The sequence below is a fragment of the Beta vulgaris genome, chromosome 9 (assembly GCF_026745355.1).
Source record: "Beta vulgaris subsp. vulgaris cultivar EL10 chromosome 9, EL10.2, whole genome shotgun sequence".
Lineage (NCBI taxonomy): Eukaryota > Viridiplantae > Streptophyta > Magnoliopsida > Caryophyllales > Amaranthaceae > Beta > Beta vulgaris.
The window spans coordinates 51,762,452-51,784,538 of NC_079210.1; the positions used below are offsets into that span (position 1 = coordinate 51,762,452).

Genomic DNA, 22,087 nt, shown 5'->3' on the forward strand with positions numbered 1-22,087 from the left:
TGGCTTGTGTTTATCTCTTCCATTTGAGTTAAGCTTCTCTCTATAAGAGAACATTGTGGTTCTACGCCTTCTATTTAGCGTTTTCAGCAGTGTGATATGACATCGTGATCTGTATTTACCTTCGGCTTTGAGATCAACTATAACTTCGTATAAATGCGACGTCCATGAACAAGTCTTGCTATTTGCAACTACACATGCGAAACTCCATGGAATATTTGGGTGAGAGTCCAGCCTAGGATGCAATCAATATGAAGCTTTAGAGCTGTGATTTTCGACAAACAGGAGCTGTGATTTTCAACAATCAGGTGGGAGTCTCCACCAGGCGTGATTGGTAAACCAGCTTATAAGTGAATTGGTACCATTTGTAAGAAAGACTGGTACCATCTACACTAATACATTAAAAGGCGTTCCTAGGCAAGGAACTACGCTACATGGCGTTATCTCTTAGAGTGTTTAATTTATGTACACACATATACAATAAAAAAAAATAGAAAATGCATCTTATAAGATTTGATCTTATGACCTCAAGTTTATACATTAAAAAGTCTCAACCAGCAAAACAAGTAATGTTTGTTGTTAAACTTATGAAGTAAATGTTAATAGATGAAAATCATAATAATTCGAGGCGTAATTCGGGTCTAAAGCCATGGGAGTTGTATGATGTATCTGGTGGAATCTTTTGGAGACCACATGTTTGACGGCAACAGTTTCTCTAAGCTTTATATGGCTTGAATTCAAGAGGGCCATGTTTGCTATAGTTTTCTTTATATTCTATCAAGGGGATTGCATAAGACTGACTTGTCAAATGCCAATATTTCTCTATCTAAAGGTTATTGTGACGCCTTTTACAAAAAAATTGAACCTTTATCCAAGCATTTTAACACTATTGTCATCTCTTGCATACATTCAAAGATCTAATAAGAAATTCAAGCGTGGATGGAGTCCACCCAATCCGGGCGATTATGAAGATGTACCCATGGTCCCTCAGTCCATGGATGGAAAGCTGAATTATTCACAGAATAGGTCTTATAGCCAGGCGGCAAAGGGTTTTGGAGGATCCAGTAACCCTCTATTTGAGGGAGACGATGGCTCAGGAGATGTGAGTTCAGACGATGAACAGATTTCAGACGAAGAGGAGGAAGAAGATGATACTTGTCCAACAATCCGGTTGTCAAGTGCTGAAAAGAGACGTATTCGTCTGCCATGGAAAAATGCTCTTATTATTAAATTATTTGATAAGAGGTTAGGATATGAACTGCTGTTACGTCGCCTCAAAGCGAAATGGAGTTTGAAAGGTGATATTGCCTTAACTGATGTCGGGTTTGCGTATTACGTAGTCAGATTCACAAATAGTGACGACTATGATTTTGTGTTAACTCAAGGTCCATGGATGATAGGAGATAGTTATCTTACTATCAGAAAGTGGACTCCGAATTTCATAGCCGATGAAGCCCCTATAAAGAGCTTGACGGCTTGGGTGCGTATTCCAAATCTTTCACTGGAATATTTCGATAAGTATGTTTTACATAAAATTGGAGAGAAGATAGGCAAGGTAATCAAGATTGATCGGAACACTGAGTCGATGGACAGAGGGCAATATGTGCGTTTTTGCATTGAGGTAGATCTTACGAAGCCTTTGTTATCCAAGTTTAAATTAAACAAGCGGGTGTGGATGGTCCAGTACGAGGGGTTAAAGCTCATTTGTTTCAAATGTGGCCATTTGGGGCATAAAGATGATGGTTGTCCTTTATTCAAACCGGGGAACAGTCAAGGGGAAATGAATCAAACCCCAAGTAACGGAGCTCCGAGAGAAATTCAGGCTCTGAGTGCCAAACAAGCTCACCCTGAGATTAAAGACAAGTCCTATGGAGCGTGGATGTTAGTCCAACGTCAAACTAGGAGGATGAATCCTAGGGGTAATGGAACGACGGGTGTGCATCAACCTCACAACAAAAAGAAGTCAGAGGAACTGGCTACCTCAGGAAAAAGTAAGGTGAGTAGTAATATTAATGGACGGAGTTTAGATATCGGTAAAGGTTCCCGGTTCGAAATTCTGGACCAGGTTGAGGCTGCTAACTGTGTAATTGATGAGAACTCCCATGTTCATGGTATGATTATCGAGACGGAACAACCCATGGATCTGAATATGGAACCCCCGAAGGAAAACTTGGTTGGAGTGCATACCACAAGGAAAATAATTGGCGAGAAACCCGCGGAAATAGGTAACGACTTAGCGAAAAGTCAGGAGGTGGTTAGGAACGATCCAATTTCGGAAGGAGGGCCAATATCGGTTGAGGTAACAGAGGCGGGGAAAAATTTGAATTTAAATAATTCGGTACTATGTTTGGTCAATAGAAATTCTATCAGTTTAGAAAATCCTACCCCGATAGGAAATTCTATCAACTTAGGTAAGACTTCCCCAGTTAGTGTTCCTAAAATCTCGGGAAGTGGAATCCGAACGCCGCTATCCTCGCTGAATAAGGGACCGAATTTTCGTAATTCCAAATTCAAAAAAGGTTCCTTGAAAAAACCATCTCGCCTAGGAATAAAGGAAAAAGAAAATCTTGAGCCGGTCTCCATAGTTGTGAAAGACTCGAAGTTTTTGAAACCAGTTGATCCAGGGAAAAATAATGAATCCTCTGCGAATCCCCATCTCTCTGGAATCCAAGGTTCCTCCGGCCATCGAAATATTTGTGGAAGAGCCAATGGACGGCCCATCAGTGATGGTGGTTCACCCGTTAGCGAACAGGGCGAACATCGAGGTGAACTCATTCCTGCCGCAGGAGGAGCAAAATCCATTGATGCTGATGAAAATAGGTATTCCGTACGTGACGGACGGCCCAATGAGGGCGTTGAGGGAAGCATACCTATCGATGCTTCCCCGGATTCCTCTTAATGAGTATGATAGATATCCCTATTTCCCAATGTTTAATATGTCTATAAAGATATTAATTTGGAATGTGCAAGGTGCTGGGAATAAGGTTTCAGTGATTCGTGAATTGATTCGGATTAATAAACCTACTGTTTTGGTTCTTGTGGAAACTCATTTGAGTGGTGACCAAGCCCAAAAAGTGTGTGAAAAAATAGGATTTAGTAGTTCTACAAGGGTGGAAGCGCAAGGCTTCTCGGGAGGTATTTGGATGTTTTGGAACTCTGCGGTGGTGAGCGTGGCTACATATGGTTCTCACTCGCAACATTTGTCAGTTGAGATTAAGAAAGTGGGTGAGGACCCGTGGCTATTCTCGGCGGTGTATGCCAGCCCAGATAGTTCTTTGAGAAAAGAGTTGTGGCGTGAACTTGAAAATATCAAATCACGGTATAATGGCCCTTGGTTAATTGCGGGAGATTTCAATGAGACGATGTGTATGAGTGAGAGAAATGGTTCGGGAGGAACTGAGATGGTGAAGAGATGTGCTGAATTTTCAAGCTGGGTTAACCATAATCACCTCATAGATTTGGGATGCTCAGGTCCTGCCCACACATGGTTTCGAGGAAATTCGGAGGCAACGTTTAAGTCTGCTCGGCTTGACCGAGGGCTAGCTAACGATGACTGGAGGCTAAGGTTCGCGGAAGGTGCTGTCCGAAACTTGCCAAAAGCAAGTTCAGATCACTGCCCTATTTTAATTAGTACTAGTGGCTTTGCCCCCGTCCCAGCTGTTGTTAAACCTTTTCGTTTCCAAGCAGCTTGGTTACATCATGATAACTTTTACTCGTTTGTACAAGAACAATGGAAAAAATCGGAGCCTCTGGTCCCATTTTTGAAAACTTTTTCATCGAAGCTCCAAAAGTGGAACAAAGAAGAATTCTATAACATATTTCGTAGAAAATCGGAACTTTGGGCGCGGCTTGAGGGTATACAGAAAATCCTTGCGCAAGGTCGCCAAAAGCACTTGATTAAACTTGAAGCCAAGTTAAGAAGAGAGATGGACGAAGTCCTAGATGCTGAAGAGATGTTGTGGTTCCAAAAATCTAGAATGGAGGCCATTCGAGATGGAGATCGAAACACCAGATATTTTCACCTAGCCACGGTAATTCGGAGAAGACACAATAGCATTGATGCTTTGATGGATGCGAGTGACAATTGGATCACAGATAGGGACCAAGTGAAAAACTTAGTGCTGCAGTATTGGAGTGGCCTTTTCCAAGAAGAAAATGAGAATGGGAGTGCTGGTGATCTTTTGACGGGCTGTTTTCCACATCTGTCAGCTTCGAGTATCGAGCAGCTGGCTCGAGAGGTGGCCCCATGCGAAGTATGGGCTGCGATCAGAGACATGAAAGCGTTTAAGGCTCCTGGGCCAGATGGTTTCCAGCCCCTCTTTTACCAAAAATTCTGGGATGTGGTGCATCCGAATGTAATCTCGTTGGTAAAGGACGTCCTTGAGGGCCGTGATTTCCCAGATGGTTTGAATGATGCATTTCTGGTGTTGATTCCGAAAGTCGATACACCCTCAAAAGCTAATCAGTTTAGGCCTATTGGGTTATGCAATATTGTCTATAAAATAGTGACGAAAGTCATTGTTAATAGATTAAAATCCATTTTGCCGATCATTATATCTCCTACGCAATGCTCTTTTGTCCCAAAGAGGCAGATCACAGATAACATTATTATTGTCCAGGAGATGCTACACACGATGAGGAGTAAGCAAGGTAGAGCAGGTTCTATGGTTATAAAAATAGATTTCGAAAAAGCGTACGACCGCTTGAGGTGGAACTTTATTCGGAAATCTCTAATGGAAATTTCTTTACCCCAACTTATGGTGGATGTGGTAATGAATTGCATAACTTCCGCCAAACTTCAAATCTTATGGAATGGGGAGCCTATGGACTCTTTTGCTCCGTCGCGTGGGATTAGGCAAGGGGACCCATTGTCCCCTTACCTATATGTAATTTGTATGGAACGTTTATCTCACCTAATTGAACGAGAAGTACAATTTGGGGATTGGAAACCAGTCAAAGCTAGCAGAAATGGTCCTCCTATTTCACATCTGGCATTCGCGGACGATCTCTTGCTGTTTGGGGAGGCTTCGGTGCAGCAGGCCCAAATAATGTGGAAATGTCTTCAACTGTTTTGTGAGGCCTCCGGTAGTAAAGTGAGTATCACGAAGTCGCGCGTTTATTTTTCTCCTAATACAAATTTTGATGTTAGAGATGAAATATGTACTACTCTTGGTATGGAAGCAACTGAAGACTTGGGTCAGTATCTAGGTGTTCCTACGATTAATGGTCGCTCGTCTAAAAAAGATTATCAATATTTGGTTGACAGAGTGAATGGAAAGTTAGCAGGCTGGAAGGCTAAAACTTTATCTTTGGCGGGCCGAACCTCTCTCATTCAGTCCACTCTTAGCTCGATTCCTATGTATGTTATGCAATCAACAAAAATCCCGAGGACCACGTGTGACGAGTTGGACCGAAAGTCGCGAAGTTTTCTTTGGGGTTCGAAGGAAGGGGAAAAAAAGGTTCATCTGGTTTCATGGGCGGCGGTGACGAAATCAAAGAAGGAGGGCGGTTTGGGCCTTCGAGCTATGCGTCAAACAAATAATGCTTTCTTAGCAAAACTTGGGTGGCGTTTATTAACAGAACCCACGGCTCTGTGGTCAAGAGTAATGAGAGCCAAGTATTGCGATAATAGGTGCGATTTGGACATGTTTAAAGATAAAAGTAATGCTTCCAATGCTTGGCGCGGGATAATGAGTAGTGTTGATGTAGTGAGGAAAGGAGTCAACATGGCGGTAGGTAATGGACAAAGGACTTTCTTCTGGCATCATAAGTGGGCATCTGAGAACTCTCTATTGGAAGAAGCGGTGGTCGAACCACCAATACATATTCAAGACATGACTGTCAAGGAAATGTGGGATGAGAATTTGGGGTGGAAATGGGAAATCTTTTCTCAGTATCTTTCGAGGGAAAGTTTGGGACGTGTGGCCGCGCATGATTTAGTGGAAGACTCGGAGTGCGTCGATGAGGTTTTCTGGAATGGTTCCCCTTCGGGTGGATTTACATTGGCATCCGCTCTTAAAATTATCCGAAATGAGGAAGCGCCGAGTTTTGAAGAGGTGCGTGGTTGGCGAACGATGTGGAGGATAGAGGTTCCTCAAAGAATAAAATTTTTTCTATGGCTTGCAAGTCAAGATAGGATTATGACAAATAGTAATCGGTTCCTCAGACGTTTGACAGAGGACCCTAGATGTTTAGTGTGTGGAGAGGTGGAGGAAAACACGGTTCACATACTTCGAGAGTGTCCGGCTGCGGTAATGGTCTGGCGTAAGCTGAGTGTAGAGCTGAGTTCTATGACTTGGCGGCTCCCACTGAAAGATTGGTTAATGCTTAATTTGGAAAATGTGAATGGCGAGAAGGAAGGAAATTGGGCTCAGTTATTTAGTGTTACAGTTTGGTGGCTCTGGAGGTGGCGGAATGAGAGAGTCTTCACCGCGTCACCTAGCATCCCGCTCGATCAAGTAAGTTTTATTCTGGCTAGATTGCATCAAATCAATTCGGCTTTTAATAAAAACCATGTGGAGCAGGGGCAACGAGGTGCTGGACGTACTGAGGTCTTGGTACGTTGGAAGTATCCATGTGTGGAGTGGGTTCGGCTAAACACGGACGGAGCCTCGAAAGGTAATCCGGGGAGGGCTGGGGCTGGTGGAGTTATCAGGGGCCATCGGGGGGAACTCTTCGAGATGTTTGCATTGAATTGTGGAATTTGTTCCTGCACTCGCGCGGAGTTATTGGGAGTAATGCGTGGCCTCGCCGTGGCATGGAATGGTGGGCATAGAAAAGTGGTTGTTTCGATTGATTCGGAAGTTGTGGTATCTTTGTTGGGGGGTGATATCCCAGCCAACTCTCCTTTCATTCATATTATTCGGAAGTGTCATGCTTTGATTAAGTCACGAGAATGGGTGGTCAAAATTGAACATTGTTACCGAGAAGCGAACAAAGTGGCGGATTGGTTAGCGAATTATGGTGTTGATATGGTTGAAAAGTTCAAGTTCTTGGAGGCGGTCCCGGTGGACCTTCGTGCCGTTTTATTGGAGGACTTGGGGGGAGTTTCTTGGCCTCGGATGGTTCCTTCTCACAGGGTGGGGAATGGACGAGTTTAGTTTGTTTGTTTAAGTTTAGTTTTATGTTTGTTGTCTGAAGTAGTATGTTTATTTTGTTTGGAGTAGTTGCGTTTTTATTTTTGTTTCGCTAGTTTTGTAACTTGCTTGGGCTTTTGTTGTCCCCTTTCTACATCAAAAAAAAAATCTCTTGCCAGAATTCAGAGTGGAACACTTTCTGGCTAAATTTGTCGAATTAGTTTAGAAAGTGGTGACTTCTTCGTTCTTTGATATAAATTATTATACATATTTAAGTTAATGGAAATCTTACAATAACATGTGAAAGATGATGTATGAAATGCAAATGTTAAAAAAAAGATTTCTTTTTTTTAGTGAGGAATAGCAAATTTTCGTCATAGGGAAATGTGTTGATTAATTAAGAATACAAGAAGTATTATATTAAGATATGGACAAAAAATGACTCCTCAATTTCCTCAAAATAATTGTTTCATTGTTTTTCAACACATTTATCAACGCATAACTTAAACCTCTATTATCTCTAATTATTTATGAATAATGTTTATATATTGAGACGGTCAAATTACATTATATGAATAGTGACAAAAGTTTTCGCCCTTTATTTAGTACTCAGCTGATGAAAATATCCTCAATTTCTATTTTTCTGGGATTTATAAATATATTTAGTAAATAAAAAATAATAATAGAGCTGTGAATTTATTGTCTGAAAGAAAAAACGTGCTGAAGTCAATGTAAAAAGACTCACTCAGATCCCGTCAAAAAAACAAAAAAAAACTCAATCAGACACTTTCTCTCTCCTCCGACACTGGTAAAACTCTTCTTCTGAACTTCAATATTTTGAGGTGATAAGAAAAAAGAGGGAAAACAAAACAAAATTTGGAAATAAAAGAAACAAAATTTGGAAAATTAAGAAGGAAAAATATATATATATATAAAGAAGCAAAATCAGCTGAAAAAGTTAGCTAACTTCAGTTCATTTGTTGCTGCTACATCTTATTTTGAATATTCGAAGCAAATATACCAAAAGAAAAGCTCTTGGCGTCATTAATGGTGGTAGGAATTTCGTCGCTTTTCTTTAAAATATTCTATTTGTGGGTGTGTTTTTATTGTGGGAATATTTCTTGGGTTTGTTCTAATAATGGGTTATCTTTCCTTTTATATATCTTTGTTTTTGTAACCCATTTGTTTTGCATAGAGTTTAGTCTTGTTTTTGAGAAATGGGTTTTTTTTGGGGAGTTTTGATTTTGGGTAAATGTCCCAAAAAAAAAAAGAAGAAGAGAAAATGGTAGTACTTGTATGAACTTGGATGATGTTGAATTTTTTTAGCAAGATAAGTAGTTTTGATCTTGGTTTTTGTGAATGAAATGTGGAAGATTTCCTCAGGAAGAATCAGTAATGTGAAGATTGTAATTTTTGTGGGGATTGTATTTGTGTACATTTCATGTTTCTAGAATTTAATCAAGAATCAGTTCTTGTGTGCTTCTTTTTTTTTTTTGGTTAAGGAAGCAAAATCTTTTGTTCAATTTTTTTTGTGGGGAATGTATTGTGATTAATTTGTACAATTAAGAGAATTTAGGGGGTTTTGGGTGTTGTGACTTGTGATTATGCATATAATAAGACTCTTGGATTCAAAAGTTAAAGATTTGCTACTCCGAAATTGTTATTTGCAGGATTTGAGATTAAGAAGCTGTACAAGGATGTGTGGTTGAGGATTGGTTCCTAGGAAAGGTTGATGTTGAGAAAATGATCTAATAATTGTACAGAAGAAAGTTGTAATGGAGACCAATTATAACGATGAGGATATGCTTGGAAATGTCATTAGGCCATCGTCACTGCGACCCTTAAAGACTACATTGTCTGGAAGATCTACCCCTAGGTCCTCGCCCACATTTCGGAGGCTTCCTTCTAGTCGAACACCTAGGCGAGAGGGTAGATATAGTGGGGGTACATTTCAGTGGTTTAGGAATGGTCGGGTGGTGTACTGGTTACTTTTGATTACTTTGTGGACTTATGGTGGATTTTACATCCAGTCAAGGTGGGCTCATGGGGATAATGGAGAAAATCAAGTTGGGTTTGGAAGTAATTCTAGGAACCAGTATGTTGATTCTGGGCAGAATCAGCGTCGTGAATTGAAATCAGATGATAATTTTGTTAATGCGAAAAATAGGTCTAGTCATAGTCTGGTAGGATATGGGAGCAAGTTAAACAATAGCATGGATTCATCCTTGGCTGAACAAGAAAATGTTATTCTACCTCCTAGAATTAAACCTCCTCGGACTGTACCTTCAAAGAAGAGGAACAAGAAAGGAAGGCGTGGTTCACAAAGTAAAACTCGTGGGAAACATAAGATTGGGCAAGAATCCAGAACAAGAGATGTGGAGGAGGTGCTGGAAGAGGAGATTCCAATGAGTAATTCATCCTACCGATTGCTTGTTGGTCCATTTGGCTCTACTGAGGAACGAGTTCTGGAGTGGAGCCCTGCAAAAAGAACAGGAACATGTGATAGGAACGAGCTCTTTGCACGTCTAGTATGGTCGAGGAACTTTGTCTTGATTTTTCATGAGCTGTCAATGACCGGGGCTCCCCTTTCCATGCTGGAGCTGGCAACAGAGCTCTTGAGTTGTGGAGCAACAGTTCAGGCTGTAGTTCTAAGTAGACGGGGTGGTTTAATGGCAGAGCTCGTAAAGCGAAGGATCAAGATCGTTGATGACAAGGCAGAACACAGCTTCAAGACTGCCATGAAAGCCGATCTTGTTATTGCTGGATCAGCAGTCTGTTCACACTGGATTGGTATGGCCTTATTCTTTGAACTTTCGGTGATAGTAATAATTATTGGAGTTCATAAATTCTGTACTCTGCTCGCGCATTGGAATTTTATTATAAGGTGATCAAAAGTAGAGATCTAGCGAAAGATCTATCTTAATTGAGAAATTGAGCTTATAAATTCTGGTGCATAGTGATAATTTTCTAATGAGTAAATAACTGTGTTTCCTTAATTGCACGACCATTAAGAGATTGATGCCTTATTTAACTAATAGTAAGTTCTAAATTCTCCATTAACAAATTACCATATGGAATACCACATCTTTAAATGAAGGATTCACATTTGTAATACTGAATTCTCTTGCATGTTTCAAATTTTAAAGACTTTCAATTAACTTGTTCATGGTAAATAGTGTTGATATTAGATCTTTGGATAGTTTTTATACTGTTATTACTTACAGCATCTATTATATATGTTGAATGGACGTATTAGCAGTGTCACATAATTCCCTAATCTTTCTGCGAATTGCGATCCGAAAAAAGCGTATTACAGTCGGTATTCGCCTATCTTTTGCCCATTTTGGGCAAACCGTGAATTGAGAAAGCGAATTATGTTACAGTGCATATTAGTGTCCGTTGTGTGTTTGTTTGTTTAGATTTAGAAATATACTTCGAAGAATTAGGAAGTGACTACTTGTTGGGGGTTTCTGACTTTCTATCAGACTATCAACTCTGGGGATCTCTATCCTATCATATCATATTCTTGATTATAGCTATTTAAAATCTGACTTTGCATCTTCTTGGAACACATGAAACAATCCTTTTGATTTTCTGATGGTTCGTCTGCAGAGCAATATCTTGCATATTTCAATGCTGGCTCGAACCAAATTGCTTGGTGGATCATGGAGAATCGGCGTGAGTACTTTGATCGGTCAAAAGCCTTGCTCAACCGAGTAAAAATGCTTGTATTCCTTTCCGAATTACAGTCCAAGCAGTGGCTTGATTGGTCGAAAGAGGAAAACATTACATTGACTACCCAAACAGCTTTGATCCCCCTTTCTGTCAATGATGAATTGGCCTTTGTAGCAGGAATCCCCTGCTCACTTAATACTCCTTTATCAAACCCAGAGAAAATGTCACAGAAGCGTGAGATGCTTCGACATGCTGTGAGGCAGGAGATGGGATTGACAGATCATGATATGCTTGTCATATCTCTAGGTAGCATCAATGCTGCTAAGGGTCAGCTCCTGCTTGTTGAATCAGTTCATTTGGTAAATGAAGAGCAACCTTCTCCAAGTAAAGTCAAATCAAAGACTTCACTGGAGCCAGAGAAAAAGACATCGAAATTGGCTAGGAAGTTTCATTTAAGAGGTTTACCTTTGAAATCGAGTAAAACTAAAGGGTCTTCCCGGAGCAGTATATCTGATGGCCTGTCACTGAATCACTCGAATCCCACGACATCTGGTCTCACCCAGAGTATTTTTAGAGTTAATTCTAGCCATGAAGTTCCTGAACAAAAGCTTAAGGTTCTGATTGGTTCAGTTGGATCCAAAAGCAACAAGGTGATGTATGTGAAAGAAATTCTTGAATATTTATCAAAGCATTCAAATTTGTCAGAATCCATCCTGTGGTCCCCAACAACAAAAAGTGTTGCTTCACTTTATTCTGCAGCAGATGTTTATGTCACCAATTCCCAGGTAAATATACTTCATATTTTGTAAATTCCAGATATTATTCTGCATTATTATTTGCTCCGTACCATAATTTGGTTAACATGTATTATGATGTGATGTTGATGATTTTATTTTACCAGAGGTATTATACTATTATGAGTGTGTTTGGCTGGGAGTAAATCATTTTGTACAAATGGAAGCTTTTGTCTTTCCTAACTATTCTTGGAGTATATTTAATTATCAGTATCATGATCTATTAACTGTCAATAGGGGCTTGGAGAGACATTTGGAAGAGTGACAATCGAGGCTATGGCATTTGGTCTGCCCGTAAGTCTGACTCATTTCTTCTAATTTATTTGTTTGCTTATCTTTCAAATCTCCCTTCCTCTTTTCTGTGCCATTTGTCTGTCGTGGTACAGGGATGGAGTATGATGATTTTTTTGCTTTGATTCGTGGGGGCAGGTACTTGGAACAGATGCAGGTGGTACAACAGAAATAGTCGAGCAAAATGTTACGGGTCTCCTTCATCCTGTGGGACGCCCAGGCAGTAAAGTGCTGACTGAACATCTCAGGTACTTGCTGAAAAACCCATCAGTTAGGCAGCAAATGGGACTGAGAGGTAGGGAGAAAGTAGAGAAGATGTACTTAAAGAGGCATATGTACAAGTTGTTCTTCGAGGTCTTGTTCAAGTGCATGCGAATTAAATAAATTTTCTGATATTGGAAGATATTTTTTTTCCTGCATACAAAATCTCATGGAATTAGAGTTTACTGATAGCATTAGAAATAAACAACATGCCAGCAATCGGTGAACATTGGACTGTCTCTTATTCTAGGAGTTGTGTCCTAATCTTCTGGCTTTTGCGAATAGCAATGACAATGAAGACCAGTAAAGTTTGTCAGTAGAGGTTGAGAATCTGATATCAGAGCTTCCCCACCTATGAAGTTTGTCAGTAAAGATAGAAAGTTAGAAACAAACTCGAGTTACGGAAGGGTGTTTTGACCCATTGGAGCTTTTTTGGTTTTTGGTGATAATCATCTGTCTTGTACTTTTGATTCTCTTGTAGCATTCACAGTGTACTCTCCAAAAATTCTTCATCACAAAAAAAATTTAGAGCACTTGACCCTTCTTGTGCAGCAACCACGACTGACTTGATTGCGTTTGTCTCGGGGCATGTCTATATTCACTGCACCAATGACTGAACTGTTAATTTTCGCTGTTCTCTGGCTTTGTATTGTCTTCATCGTGTATAATAACAGACTCGTCTTATCCCTCTTACATAAATTGTCATGTATTTTCACTGTTCTCTGGCTATGTCTTCGTCGTGTATAATAACAAACTCCAAGGGCATACATCAGGCTTAAATGTTACTATGAAGATACATAACATTTTGCTGATAAAATGGTTTTTCAGGCCTTCAGGGCACAAAGTAATTTTCCTTAGAAAAGGCAATATGAAGATAGTTACAGGAAAAGTAGGTAAAAAGCTAAATTTCTACAAAAGAAAAAAATTGTGGAAGTTAAATTTCAGAAAAAAGTTAGTGAAATGGTGTGACCTTAACAATATTCCTACACAAGAGGAGCTTTTGACCATTTTACTGATTCAAAGTACTCCTGAGTTCCACTTTTCAGAAAAGCATGTTTGACATAATACACAACTTAGTAAGATCAGTTAAGTCAAATAGAAAAAAGCATGTTAACCAAACAATTCGTTGGTGGACTATTTTGTTATGAAAGTACTATAACTTCTTCTGTAAGAGCCGCAAAAAACTTGAATTTAGATTAGTCAAGAGTGATTTTCCTTTAATAGACTATTATCATCTTCACATACCATAAGATCTCTAGAAGTCCTTACGTACAGAAAAGTACTAATGCATTCACTGTCAGATTCAACTCCTCTTGTTCAGACCTTTTAGTTTCTATTCTTATACCTAAGCTAATATCATTGCATACTATGTTGCTTCACGTAGTAATTTGAAGAGGGTTGTTAAGATTTTCCGACTCTTTCTGAAAGGACTTGTTTACTTCACCTTCTTTATTTGATTAAAAAAATTATTTTTGCTAATCACTTGTATATACTATAATTTTTACTGATTAAAATTGATTTTTTTTATATTGACGCTCGTGTATTTCTCATGTACAAGTTACCGTTTGTTATAGATCAAAATTAATTTGTTTATTGAAACTAATTTTTGCTAATTGCAACCAAACTGATTAAAACAATCTATTGCCGATCTTTTTAGTTGACATGAGTTGGACATAAATATTCCTGTTTCATTTCTCTAGATTAATTAAGATAATACTACTACGAAATAGTATTGACAGATGCAGTTGAACCTTGCCAAGATTCATCTCTTTGCTTCAAAAACAAAATCTAGCTAGAACTCTCTGCAATTCTATAATGCAAGGATGAGCATTAAACTATAAGTATATCGCATTATACTCCATTAAACTACTTTTATCACTCAGTTTTTACCAAATTTCTTCATTGCAATCTATACCAAAATTATATTTATAATGTATAGAATTACATAGAAGTATATGATCACTCATAATTTACACATACTCTTCCGAAAATGTTGGATTTAACTACATATTCACATACGCTAACTCTGCTTAAAACTTGCAACAAATACATGTAGCAAATATTACAAACCTAAACTAAAGCTCCAAAACAAAACCACATTGAACATGCCCAGAAAACTTCTTTGGCACATCAATTTTAGTCCATTTATAGTTCTTCAAATCCAACATATAACCACTTTGAGGCTCCCCAAACTTTGAACACCCAATTACCACCAACTTGTCCCCATAAGTGTTCATCCAATGAGAGCTTCTCACGTCAGCCGGAACCTCCGCCACAACCTGCCACCTATCACCCATTCGGACCGCCACATCACCACTTCTCCTCCCTATGCAAGCATATACTCGCCCATCAGGACCCGCCACGCATAATCCTGGACCCGCCCCTGCTTCTAGAAACTCCTCAACTACTGGCCCCCACTTCCAAGTGGACAAACTAAATGACTCAGCACTCCTAACGAAGCACCCTTGCATATCCGTTGGATAACCACTGATGACGTGGAAACTGCCACGTTGGAAGATTGCTTTACACTCATCACGTGGCTGACTCATATCAGGAAGTGGGACCCACTTATCCTCTTCCACGTCATATAACATCACTGAACTCAAGGCGTTTTTGTCCTCATCGTGGCCCCCAGCAATTATAACCGTCCGATCATCATCAGATGCAGCACATCCAAAGAATGACCGCCGTACACCTGGCATATCCTCACCTCTCCGCCACTTCCCACTCAAAAAATTGTAAATATACACAGATTTTGAGGCCTTCCACGTCTCAAGATCCCAACCACCTATGACAACAAGACACGAACCAGATCCAACTAACCCCGAAAACATGGGCAGCCCTTCGGGCAGCCCAGGTATCGGGGGTAGATGTCCCCACGTACCAGCTGTCGGATCAGAAACCGTCAGCTGGTACGTAGGCTTAGATGGATGTTGCTTTACACCTGGGTCCGAATTTTCATTCGGACCCTCAGATTGAGCTTGAGCCAAAACAATAATCGGGCGGGTTACACCCGCCCGTTTTCTTTGTACCCGGAATTCTGAAAGAGTAATCTCAGACTTCCATTTTTTACATACTGATGTTGCAGTGGGTAGTTCATAAAAGGGTACCCGAATTAAACACTCTCGACCCAAATCATCTATCAAACCCGGAATAATAGAATCCATTTCTAGCATACAACTTAATAATATAAGTCGGATATATAGTCGGAGCTAAACTCTGGTGAACTGGGTGTACTATGTGTAAAGTATAAACTTCAAGTAGTGGTGTGTTTAGAGGGATGAAATATGAATGAGAATTTAGTAATGGTTTTGAAGTTATATAAAGAAGTTTAGAAAGAGTTGATAAGTACAAAAAAGTTGTATGTTCTAGAAGGAAAAATAAAGAAGATGATGTAAAAAGGCGGTGGATTGAGAATTTTATAATTTTATCAAAAATATGTGGTGCGACCATAGGATAGTGAATTTTTAAATATCTTGTTTTGTCAGATTTCATGATGGTTTTATGATAACGGCTTCTAGTGAATTCACAAAGACAATAATTGCTTTTTTTTATTTCTAGAAAAAGAATAAGTTTTTGGGGATAAAAATCATCCATTGCTGAATCAGCAAGAATCATGTTTCCTACTGTCTTACCTCTTTCCTCTATCAACGTCTCTTTCCCAAAATTTATTCTATTCTTGATCAATTTCAAATTGATAAATATTATATTTCAATTATGTAATTAGTGTTTGTTTATTATTTAATATTAGTTTTTTACGCGCAAAGTGTATGGGGATGTCTAAGTTCCATATTGGTTTTATTGAACAGTTAACGACCGTCATGGTCAATTTATGCATATGAAGGCCATTTATTATGTCATGTCGGCTTTATGGGGATACATTGACGGTGTTCTTAATTTGGGTCATCCTAAAGTGGGCCTGGATTTGATCCAGTACTTACTCAACGCGCCTATAGTAAGTAATACTCAAGATATGGATTTTTCTATAACAACGTTCGGTCTCAAAGTAGCAACTATGTGTAGGTAATACAAGGATAGATGAGTTCTCAATATAAAGTAATATACTTGTGTTTTAGCGTGTTTTATATGTTGTTTTTTGCATATCCTTGAAAATTTAGAGTTGATGCAAATTCTTCTAATTTATGATCTATCATACGATATGTTATGTAAATAAGCTAGTATTCTCTTTTTAATATGAATAGCAATTGTGTGGCCAATAGTTGTGGGTAGTATAATGGGTAGTAAGATGTACTCTTATTTCTTTTTTGGCTTTAGTGTTAAGCACTCAAACTTCTAAACATTCTTAATAAATGATTTGCTACAAAAGAATTCTTTGTTCGGTGAAGTGTACTGTGAAGTCTTTTTCTTTCAAGTCGTGCTCTTGAATTTTTTTTATTTCTTATAAGTCGTACATGTCATCTAATTAAGTCTTTTGTTTGTTTTCTACTTTCAATTTTAGACTTACATTTGTAGGAATTATTGTTGCTCCATTGTATCGTCTAAAGAAGTAATATAAGTCAAAAGAACTGAATATAAAAAATGAATGTAAAACTTGACATAGATTTGTGTACAACATTGAACAAGTAAAAAGTTCAAGGGTACAACTTAGGGTATGTTCTCTTCGGCATAAAATAGCTGAACTGAACTGAACTGAACTGAACTGAACTTATCAAAGCTGAACTGAACTGAACTGAACTTATCGGAGCTGAACTGAACTTATCAGAGCTGAACTGAACTGAACTGAACTGAACTGAACTGAATTGAATTGAACTGAACTGAATTGAATTATATTACATTGAAATAAATTGAATGTAATAAATATATAAATAATATTTTAAACAATAATAATATGAATATGAATAATAATATGAATATTAAATAATAATTAAGATAATAATAATAATGATTAATATGTATAAATAAATAATATTAATAATATAAATTAATAATTAATAATAATATAATATAATGATAGTAATGATAATTAATAATAATTATTTTATATTATTTGTATTAATATATTAATACTTGACGATGATATATAAATAACAATAATATCTAAGAAGTAAATTAATATTACTATTTTAATAATTATATTTAATAACTTAAAAATATTTAGTAATAAAAATAAGGATTGGGTTGGACCGCGAAAATTATACAATAAACCGTCTTGACGCGATTTGATTGGTTTATGGGCTAAAAAAAGTGGGTTTATTTGTGCTTTGACCTAAACCATGTTCCTCCTAATAATAATAGTAATAATAATTAGTAAAGCTACAATAAAAAAATATATAGAAACAACAACAATAATAATAATAATAATAATAATAATAATAATAATAATAATAATAATAATAATAATAATAATACTTAATAGTAATGATATATATTTAAATAATAATAATAATAGTAATTAGTAAAATAAATTATACCAACATAATAATAATAATATTTAACAAAATGGTTATAAAAGAATAGAGTTGAGCTGAACTGAACTGAACTGAACTGAACTGAACTGATCTAAACTGAACTGAACTGAACTTATTGGAGCTGAACTGAACTGAACCGAACTTATTGGAGCTGAACTGAACTGAACTTATTAAAGCTGAACTGAACTGAACTGAACTGAACTGAACTGAAAATAAGCTGGGGAGAACAGGCCCTTAGAAGAAAAAAAAAACCGTGATACAATTGTAGAAAATAGAGGGGAAAACTCGATATAGTTTCTTTTAGCATTATTTAAGAAAATTTCTAACTTTCTAAGAGAAAGAAAATCGTTATCAATATCTAGATAGATAATGTTTTTCAATTTGTTAGTTATTCCTTTCTTTTTTTTTTAATGCCTTCGTGTAGATATAGACATATAGTTGTTGCCTTCATGGTGAGGACACGTGGTGAAGACATAAAATTGTCAATTTATTATGTATATTTGTTGTTTGCAGTTTGGAGATTGTAGATTGTAGATTGTATTTATGATAATGTGGATAATAAACTTGGAAACTAATGATCTGATAATACCTGTCTCTCAAGCATGAACACAATTTCCTCATTCAGTGCATCTTTTACGATTTTTGGATCTTATTTTTTGTTCTTATTTTATAATTTTTGGTACTTTTATACACTTTTTTAATGGGTTCTAAAGATAAAGCCGAATCCTGAATGGCTAGAATTCTTTGTCTGGTCTAAGCCTCTCAGGCATGTCATTTTCAAAAGGTGACAATGATGCGAATCGAGTTTGAATTTAAGTTAACTTGACTCGAATCGTTAGCATTTCGAGTCGAGTTTGAGTTGAGTCGAGCTCATTCGAGTCGAATTTTGACCAAATTTTGTCTGAGTTTTCATCGAGTCGAACATTAATCAGGTCGATCTTTGATCGAGTAAATTTCGAGTAGCTTGCAAGTGTTTCATGCTAAAAGCAACGATAAGGTAGAAAAATGTTGAATTTGGGTATTTTGCTATTGATAATTGGGCATTCGAGTTTTTGAGTCGAGTAGTGAGTTGCTCAACTCGACTCATCAACATATCTCGAGTCGAGTTCGATTTGTGCTCATTCGAGTGTAGTTTTGACCGAGTTTTGACTGATTCGATCTTGAGTAGCTCGCTAGTTGTGTCGACTAATTGTCACCCCTATTTTCAACTAAATTTATAAGATTTTAATACAATTCAGAATGTAATTAAGTCAAACAATATTATTTTTGACGTAAATGAACGACTAAGCGCAATCTCTATTATATAAGGCAACACATGGGGGACACCAAAAAATAGAAAAAGGAATAAAAGAAAAAAAAAATAGGGAAATAACTAACTGTTTCATTTTGAATGAAAAAAGGTGGGAAAGTAGGACATTTAAACTAAACATCACTGAGAAAACAAAATATAAAGACAGATTTTCTACCCAAGTAATTCCATTTTCTACTTCATATGGTATCACATGCTATCGCACGCATTGCGTGCAGGTAAGGCTAGTAGATTATAGAAAAAACTCAATTCTAGATCTGGAGTACCATCCTTACAATAATTTACCAACTAAGTTAGCTTATATCCACCTATTAAGCTATAATTCAGTAGTCATATGCTTCACAAATGAAGAAGTATATTTTAAAATTTAGATCAAATTGGTTTTCAGTAACATCTCGGGACAATTGTGTTAAAAGGGAATGTAGTTCAGTGAGTGGTGGAGGATCATCTTTCAAGTAAAACAATCAAAATCAAACATATTTTTATCCTTAAAAAACAAAATAAAAAACAAATATAATTATAAACAAGCAAATCTCAACAATGAAGATTTGTCACTTGACAAGTTGTTTTCCAAATCCAAGCTGCTTTCTTTTGGTAGCATTTAAGAGTGCCCGTCTTATTGGGGTCAAAAACCTGTGCAAACACGCTATCTGGTTTCTTCCCCCTCCCATCTTTTAAAGATTACTCAGTTATTGTAGATATATTTTTTGTATCAAATGATGTTTTAGCTTGATGGTTAAGATTGAAGTGCTGCGAATTATTGGATAATATTATATGTAAAGGATAAAATGGTACTTTCATAGTCATAGGTCTGTAATATAAACATTATATATATTGAATGTCAGGTTAACCTACAATAGGTTAACACACTTATTTCTCACACTTGTACACGAATAATAGGTTACAAGTTCGAATTTCCCTTCCCCTATTTTGTACTGCCTTCTGGCTCATATGAATTTTTTTGAAAAAAACAAACAAAGAGAGTATGAAAAATTGAATTTAGCTTAGCTTAATTGAAGATAGAGTTTGAGTTTATTATACTCCTCCGTCCCAAAATATAGTTTCCATTTTTATTTTGAGAGTCAAATTTTAAAAACTTTGATCAAATATTCTTACTAATATATACAAAAAAAACATATTCATGAGGGGTCTTGTTAGATTCGTCTCAACGTGTAAATTCATAATATCAACTTTTTATATTTTTTACTAACAAGAAATAGAAGATATCGTAAATCAAAGGTTTGTCTTCGAGACTGTGCAAAATAAAACGGAAACTATATTTTGGGACGGAGGGAGTAGTATATGAGGACAAAGTGTATAGAAAAGAGAAAGTGTTGGCCAAATAATATATCTCTTTGCCATAATAGAAAGAAACGGTAATAAGTAGTTTTTCACAAATTTGACTAATTAATGGAAAGCAAGTAGTTTACGGAGAAACAGATGCAGTAATGATGTTTAGTTAAATAATACAAAAAGATTGAAATGAAACTATTAAGTAAAAAAACAAAATTTAATCAAATCAATCAATTGACGTGTGATTTTGACATAATTAATAATTAAATTTAGTCGCAAACTCGCAATATTTCGAATTTTTCATTATTCATGTATTAGGTTTTCCTATCCATATGTTCGCCTTTAAAAGAGATTGTAGACAAATATAGAAACAAATTAAACTTAAGAGTTTTTTTTTTTCAACACTACACAATAAATTCCGAATAAGACAGAAGATGAGAAATTAGACGTTAGGACCCCTCCCTCCTCCCTAACAAATGATGAATGGAAAGACCCAGGAAAAGGAATTAGGATAAGCATTGTAAAGAAATAAATTTAATTCGTTATTTTTTTTATTATACAATTATAAGGTTCAGATTATAAATTAAAATTTCATTTATGATTTAGACACTCTTACGTGGAGTACTGACCTTTTAATTATTATCACATGCATACATCATTTTCTTTTTATGCTAACCATGCATGATGGCATGATGCATACATGATACATAGTCCTTGTAGAATGTAGCATGTAGCATGTCATTATGTGTGATTTTAGGCTTTTAACGTTCATGGATTACTTAGGTAGATTTTTAATGTTCTTTTTCATGATTAGGATGCATGATAGTGTTGTATTAAAAAGATTGTACTAATTAAACTTGCAAGCCTTCTTTCTTACTCGAGAGCTTGTTTAGTTTTTTGGATGCGGTACTACAAGAAAAAGTTTAGACAATCCTTCTCTCGAGGAAAATCACTATTAAAAAACAAAATGAGTGAGAAAATCCAGGTCCCTATTAAAAGAGAAAGGCTTGATAACCAACTGTTTGAGTCCAAAAAAGACTCACACTCAAAAAGTTACACAATGGTACCATCATAATCTGGTATTGGTATCACATTGTTATCAGGATTGGTACCAAGCAACCTTACTTTGGTATCAAAATTTTCGGACAATGGTACCAATCTAACCTAGCATTGGTACCAAACAACACGCGCGTGAAATTTCCAAGGCTTAAAATGACCAAATTACCCCCGTTTGAGTCCCCTAAGAGACTCAAACGGTTGGTTGCCAAGACAAGCTCTAAAAGAGATGAAGCGGAAGACATATATGATCTGGCGGATATTGTCGACAATAATGCTAATACATCAGTTATTGTACAGAAATAAGCTTTGAAGAATGTTTAGAACAACAAGGTTGTCACATTCAAGTTTTAGTTAATTATTTTTTTTATTAAGAGTAGATAACATTTACACAGCTGAAACGCTAATTCATTTGACATTTATTTCTCGCTATCCCTCGATCCATCACATGAGTCCTTATTATAAATTATTAGTTTTCTTTATCCCCTCCTTCCTCTCCTCTCCTAAATCCCTGTGCCTCTGCCCACATGTGATTAATTTTAGAATAGATAATTACAATAATAAATTCTAGCCAAAAAATAAGTGGTAGATAATACATCTATGACATAAATTGTACTCCTTTTTCTTTTGGAATGGTGCATCCTCCGTGCATGTGTTCCTTTTAAACAAAATATATATAAAAAAAAAAACTAGTTGCTAACTTGCTATCTCGGAACATTTGAAGGTTAATTAGAAAGTGATTTGTCAAAGTTTGAATAGTCTTATTAAACGAAAAGGAAAGCAATTTATGAACTTGCATATAGTCTATACGTTATCATATTTAAGTTCATGTATGTCACATTGTAAGTTGTAATTATATTAGTTATTTAAAAATAGGAAAAGTTAAATGTAGTTTTAAGGGTTGCA

General features: G+C 36.7%; 2 protein-coding genes across 2 annotated transcripts; one reads left to right on the forward strand and one right to left on the reverse strand.

Annotated features, from left to right (window-relative positions):
- Window positions 1–7,627: 7,627 nt before the first annotated feature.
- LOC104904645 (hypothetical protein) lies at window positions 7,628–12,649 on the forward strand. Its single transcript, XM_010692960.4, has 5 exons — window positions 7,628–8,126; window positions 8,744–9,863; window positions 10,686–11,533; window positions 11,780–11,836; window positions 11,972–12,649. Exons 2-5 carry the CDS (start codon window positions 8,849–8,851, stop codon window positions 12,215–12,217), a joined length of 2,166 nt encoding a protein of 721 aa, XP_010691262.2. The 5' UTR covers window positions 7,628–8,126; window positions 8,744–8,848; the 3' UTR covers window positions 12,218–12,649.
- Window positions 12,650–14,004: 1,355 nt separating this feature from the next.
- LOC104905039 (F-box/kelch-repeat protein At1g80440) lies at window positions 14,005–15,410 on the reverse strand. Its single transcript, XM_010693484.3, has one exon. It carries the CDS (start codon window positions 15,268–15,270, stop codon window positions 14,170–14,172), a length of 1,101 nt encoding a protein of 366 aa, XP_010691786.3. The 5' UTR covers window positions 15,271–15,410; the 3' UTR covers window positions 14,005–14,169.
- Between the last annotated feature and the right edge of the window lie 6,677 nt (window positions 15,411–22,087).

Coding starts and splice junctions, on each gene's coding strand:
- LOC104904645 (XM_010692960.4), top strand. CDS start 8,849: ATGGAGACCAATTATAACGATGAGGATATGCTTGGAAATGTCATTAGG. Junction 11,534..11,779: donor TTTATGTCACCAATTCCCAG/GTAAATATACTT, acceptor AACTGTCAATAG/GGGCTTGGAGAGACATTTGG. Junction 11,837..11,971: donor CTATGGCATTTGGTCTGCCC/GTAAGTCTGACT, acceptor TCGTGGGGGCAG/GTACTTGGAACAGATGCAGG.
- LOC104905039 (XM_010693484.3), bottom strand. CDS start 15,270: ATGCTAGAAATGGATTCTATTATTCCGGGTTTGATAGATGATTTGGGT.